Below are 6,000 nucleotides of genomic sequence, written 5' to 3' on the forward strand. Positions count from 1 at the left end.
GTTTCTGATTCATCTTAACGAGCCTAGTGGATCTCTGCTTTCAAAGGATATCTTACAGCTGGCCATCACTTGCATAAACATCTGTTTAGCTCTGGTCCTGTCTTAGTGGGGGAAAGATGACTTACAGTCTGTCCACCCATCAGTTAGTCCCACTGAGTTAATGGGATTACCAGTGCTATTTTTTTTCTAGAAAAAGAGGTGCTGGAACTCAACATAAACAACTCTCTTGTTCTGTTATAATGGCAATGGCACCTACTTGAGAGGTGCTGGAACTGAGTTCTGGAGAGTTCCGACTGAAAAAACAACCCTGGGCCTTACTCCCAGGTAAGTGTGTAGAGGATTGCAGCCTTCATAGAGGTTCTATAGCCCTTAAAGTAAACCTCAGGCATATATAACTAAGGGTAGGCTAAAATTCCTTCCTCTTAAAAACTGCCACATCCTTCCCTTGCAAAAATGGGGCATGGTTTTCTGCTGCTTTTAGAAGACATCTGAAGGCAGCGTGTTTAGGGAAGTTTTTACTGTTTGATGTTTTAGTATGTGGTGTGAGCCACCGAGTGTGGCTGGGGAAACCCAGCCAGATGGGTGAGGTATAAATAAAATAATAATAATAAAAATGATAATCATCACCATCATCATCATCACCTCACCCATACTTACCTTTGCTCCACGTTTCTAGGCACAGGTCCGGGCTTTCCAGGTCCATATCTGACTGCTTGTTTTTCGACCTGGCATCCCTGAAAACTCACTCTTTTCCGCTGAATTGGAGCAAATGGCAATCCATGGAAAACCCAAATTGCCATTCAGTCCGATTCAGTGGTAAAGTTTGGGTTTTCCTGGGAAACTGGTGGGCAAAAAAAAAAAAAAGCACTCAGAATTGGACTGAGAAAGCATGGCTGCTGGTCCCAAGTGCCTCTACCACAGCCCAGGTTGGGTGGGATGCTCCAGTGACTACATATGGTACCAGTCTTTGGCACACTGGGGAGGGGGAATGCCAGCCCCCCACAGGAGACAGCGTGAGAAACAGTGGTGTGCTCTGTATCCCCTGCTCGCTCGTTCCTAGTTTTTGAAGACACATTCACATGGATCCATATTGATGTTGTAGTTTCTGCTGTTTGGTGTGTGATTTTCTTAAACCAGCTTCAATTTGACTAGGAAACTGAATGCTGAGTTAGTGGAAATTGAGACAGCTGTCGCACATGCATGGATGATAACTACAGTACATCATTTCCATTTAATGAATTGTCATTCTTATACCTTTGTCCCCTGTTTCCATTTCAGTTCGTGGTACCTGTGTCTTCCCATTCGTTTCCAACGGTGTAACCTATTCCTCTTGCACCCAGGATGGCAGTGATCGGATGTGGTGTGCCACAGAAGTTGACCCTAACACGAATAACTGGGTCAAATGGAAAAGTTGTTTCCCTAAAGGTGACCTTTATTTTCTTCTGTTTCTGGTTTCCTATGTCACAGTATGCATAGCCATTTTACTGAGATAAAGTAAACAGACCCTCCTCATGAACTTTAAAGCTAGATGTGGGTTTTCCATAGGCATTGGACATGGTGGAAACAAAATGTTGGATTAGATGGGCCTTTGGTCTGATGCAGCAGAACTCTTTCTGTGCTCTTAAACAGGTTTGGGACTAGCATCAGTAGCTTGTAGAGATATTCCTTATGCCCAAACTATTACAAATCTCCTTCCAAGGATCAGATAAAAGTTGCTTCAAGCAACAAGATTTCTGAAGAAATGAAACACATCACCAGTATGTTAATTTTTTGTATTTTGTGATCATCACTAGTATGATTGAATGCATATAATCTCACTCTGTTTTTGTCTAGAGTATGGAGGTAATGATAGTGGACGACCCTGCGTCTTCCCCTTTGTGTACAATGGCCTAACCTACCATACCTGCACCACTCGAGATGCGGAGGATGGGGAGAGGTTCTGGTGTGCAACAACAGGGAACTATGACAATGACGGGAGATGGAGCTACTGTGCTGAAACCAGTGAGCATGATGCAGGGGCTTGGAATAACAGGAGTAGTTGGCTGAATGAATAATTTAGTCAAGGCACATTGTAGGCCAAGGAGAGTGAGAGGGAAGTTCAGTATTCCCCAATCTGGTGCCCTCCAGACATTTTAAACTGCAGTTCCAATAACCACAGACCAGTGGACATACTTGTTGGGGGCAGACTGATGTGAAACACTTGGAAGGCCCCACATTGTGAACTCTTGCTTTGCATGCAAAACATCAAAATTTCATTCCCCAGAATCTCCAGGTAGGGCTGGAAGAGAGTCCTTGCCAGTCAGAGTAGACAACACCAAGCTAGATGGATCTAGAATCTGACTCAGTTTGGACTCAGCTACATTGCTCATATTACAACACTATAACTGCATTATAAACATGTGACACCAGTTGGCTCTGTAGAGCACTAACCTTTGTGCAATTTCACATAGTTTTTTCTCTTTTGTTATTACAATTTAATTTATGACATGTTTATAGTGTTTCCCTCCTGTTTGTTGATCCAGCCTATGTCAGCTTTCTATCTTCTGATTAAAAGTTTGCTTAGTCTTAGCATTCCTGAGCACAGTTCCAGGTTCAGGCCAGCACATCGGAGATGACAGGTTTGGATAGGACCATAGAGAACTGAGTAAATAATCTTCAGAACAGTGAAAAAAAGGATTAGTTTGATGAACCACTAGTCACACATTATATAAGAGCTTGGTGCACAGTATATAATTGCTTTGTGAGCTTATATGAGAATAAGTGGTGTGGTAGACGTTATAGACAAAGAAATGATATAGGACTCAGCTACATTAGTCAAAAAACAGTGTAGTAATAATAATAATAATAATAATAATAATAATAATAATAATAATAATAATAATCCACTCTGGGCGGTCCCCAATCGAGTGTTAAAAACAATACAGCATTAAATATTAAAAACTTCCCTAAATAGGGCTGCCTTCAGATGTCTTTTAAAATTAGGATAGCTGTTTATTTCCTTGACTTCTGATGGGAGGGGGTTCCACAGGGCGGGCGCCATTACCGAGAAGGCCCTCTCTCTGGTTCCCTGTAACCTCACTTCTCGCAATGAGGGAACCACCAGAAGGCCCTTGGCCCTGGATCTCAGTGTCCAGGCTGAACGATGGGGGTTGAGACACTCCTTCAGATATACAGGACCAATGCAGTTTAGGGCTTTAAAGGTCATGGCTAGATAGGACTCTAGCACTCTCCCACCCCCCACCCCTGCTCCCATGGTGAAGTCTACCTCCTTCTGAATCTGAGCGACTTTATCTGCAAGAAACTTTGCAAAAGTATTGCAGGAGATCTTGTGGTCCCTACAAGGCCCCGGTGACGAAGGTGGTTCCGATGGATTGCCAACCACCTGAAAGAGTCTCCTGCAGCTGTTTTCTGCAGATGCAATAGAGGCGGTGAAGAAGGTCCTCTTTGCCATCGCCATTGCCACTTGGTAAGCTCGACGTCGAGCTTTAGCCCGTGTCCGATCTGATTCAGAATAGGTTTTCCATCACTGGCGCTCTAGCTATCTCAACGATTGTTTCATCACCCTCAGCTCCGAGCAAAACCTTGGGGTTGTCCGGGCTCCATGCAATCGGAGAGGGCACTTCGAAGCCAGATAGTCAATAGCCCTGGTTATTCCAGCAGGCCACCAGGGAATTAGCTGAAAGGCCATCAACATGGGATAAAACATCCCCTACCACTTTCTGGAAGCCACATGGATCCATTAAGTGGTGGCGGCAGACCATCTGAATCAGTCCCACCTCCCTGCAGAAGGGAATGGTCGTGGAGAAGTCCAGTTGCACCAGGAAGTGATCTGACCATGGCACTTCTTTTCTTTAACTTTTACTTAGTCTCAGATCATCAAATCTGTAGAGGTAAACACCAGGTCTAACGCAGAACAAAGCAAGAAACAATTATGCTAAAATTATCCCCTGCCCCGAATAAACATTTGTCCAACCCCAAACAGAGAGAAAATAATAAAATAATATTATAAAAAAACACTTAAAACATTTAAAACCATTTTCGCCACTTGCTGCAGAGAGCTGCTCATAGTATGTGTGAGTGTAGGCCGGATGGAATTGGCTTGCAGGGAGGAGCGGTCTTCCCAAACATTTACAGAAGCAGCAACAGCAGTGGTGTCCCAAAGGCCTCCTGGGGCCTCTTAAGCTGTGGCTGTGAGTGTAGGCCCCGCCCCCTAGGCCTGATGGAATTGGCTGGAGGAGGGAGCGGTCTTCCCAAACACTCACATGTGTTATAAACATGCAACACCAGATGGCGCTGTAGAGCACAAAACATTTCTATGTGATTTTATCTATTTATTTATTATTGCACCTCTCCTCCAAGCAACTGAAGGCGGTCCACATGGCTCCCCTGCTCTCCATGTTATCCTCACAACATCCCTGAGAGATTGGTTAGGAAGAGACTTGGTGACCAGTAGGATCAGCAGCACAATCTACAGCACCAAAGTGACAGGCGGAAAGATGGCTGTGAATCTTCCCCTGCTGTTCAGACCCTTCCCCCTCTTTTCCAATTGGACTCACTCACTGTACTCAAGTTTGTTTGGGAGAAAAGGGATATTGAGGATGGTTTGCTGAGGAAGTTACTGTGCAGAAGAATGGTTTAGCAAGCCCTGCCCGCCTGCCCATTTGACACCCCAATTCCTTTGCTTTATTGCAGACTTGTCATCATGGTATGTAATTTAGGCCTTGTGGTGACATGATTGTTTGTGGATCATATCCCACTAACATGTACTTTGGGTATACCCACTGAAATGAGCCATGCCCATTAATTTCAGTGTGTCTACTCTGAGCATGACTAACATTTGTAGAAATGAGTTGACATTGTACAGTGAGTTCTGAGCATTCAGTAGATGTCAGTTGATCAAACTGGGATGGATCTGGGAAAAGCCCAATCTCCACAGGTGCTTAAGTCACTGATGTTTTGCATGGAGAGAGAATTCTGGGCACAGTGTCCACAGGTTTGTTGTAGATATAAATTAATAGTTATGAAGTAAATCTATTGTACTTCCCAGAATTTGTTAGTTTCCATTTTTTAATCATTCGAGCTATAGGTTTCATTGGAACAGTTCAACATTAATGATATTTTGACTACTCTGTTCTCGTTTTCCAGGTGGTAGTTGATTCCGATCATCCAGTTTGGATCACAACAGGTGCATGGACAAAAGAAAGATCATTGGGTGCACTGACTAGACGCCTTGCTAAGTGGGTTGTGTTGCAAATAATTAGAAGAATCATGACCCTGTTACCAATATATAAGGTCTTGGGAGGGCTTTACCCTGTGAGGTGGCCTAAAAATAAATAAGATGTAGCATTGGAAAATTATTAATCTTTGTCAAATTGTATCTTTGTGCTACAAAAATAAAACATTTCTTTTAGTTTGCTGGGCAGCATAAAAAAAGTATGATGAGTGATCACTATGAAATATAATGAGTGCGGGAGAAAGTTTTTGCAACTGCATCAATGAGATTGCATAGTCTTCAAAGGATGGATGAAAATATGTACATGTGGCTGGTTGTATGTGAGAGTTTGTGTCCTATCTATCACACACTTCACCCAAACATCCAAAAGCTTCCCAAGTGATCTTTAGCTTTCACTGGTTCATGTCAAAGAAATATCTGTAGTAGATAAACTGAGTATGATTCAGTATTCAGAGATACCCTAGTTAAAGCCAGCACCAACCAAGCAAAGCTCTCATGCCCAGCCAATGTCCTCAGCCCTGAAGGGGACAGCCCTGCCACCCCATTCAACTGTTGTCACTTCCTTTGAAAAGTCTACCTTCTCAGCCCCTCTCCTTGGATAGAACTTAATGCAAACACACCAGATCAATACTTTCTGTACTAGTACTAAAAAATGCAGACTGACAGTGTCATCCACTCCTAACTCGGACAGCAACTTTTGAAGCATATCATGGTTGATGGTATTGAAAGTCCCTGAGGCCTAATTCTCAATGAGAATTAACAGAGAC

General features: G+C 43.3%; 1 protein-coding gene across 1 annotated transcript in view; it reads left to right on the forward strand.

Moving 5' to 3' along the window:
- Positions 1–5,626, forward strand: part of LOC132593103 (uncharacterized) — a 54,662-nt gene extending 49,036 nt beyond the window's left edge. The window contains exons 10-12 of the mRNA XM_088655809.1: positions 1,279–1,425; positions 1,834–2,001; positions 5,146–5,626. Coding sequence (XP_088511935.1) covers positions 1,279–1,425; positions 1,834–2,001; positions 5,146–5,156 — 326 coding nt within the window. The 3' untranslated portion in view covers positions 5,157–5,626. The remainder of the gene's footprint in view (positions 1–1,278; positions 1,426–1,833; positions 2,002–5,145) is intronic.
- The last annotated feature ends 374 nt before the right edge of the window (positions 5,627–6,000 follow it).

This window comes from Zootoca vivipara, chromosome 12, assembly GCF_965207765.1.
Source record: "Zootoca vivipara chromosome 12, rZooViv2.hap1.1, whole genome shotgun sequence".
In the NCBI taxonomy this organism is placed as follows: Eukaryota; Metazoa; Chordata; class Lepidosauria; order Squamata; family Lacertidae; genus Zootoca; species Zootoca vivipara.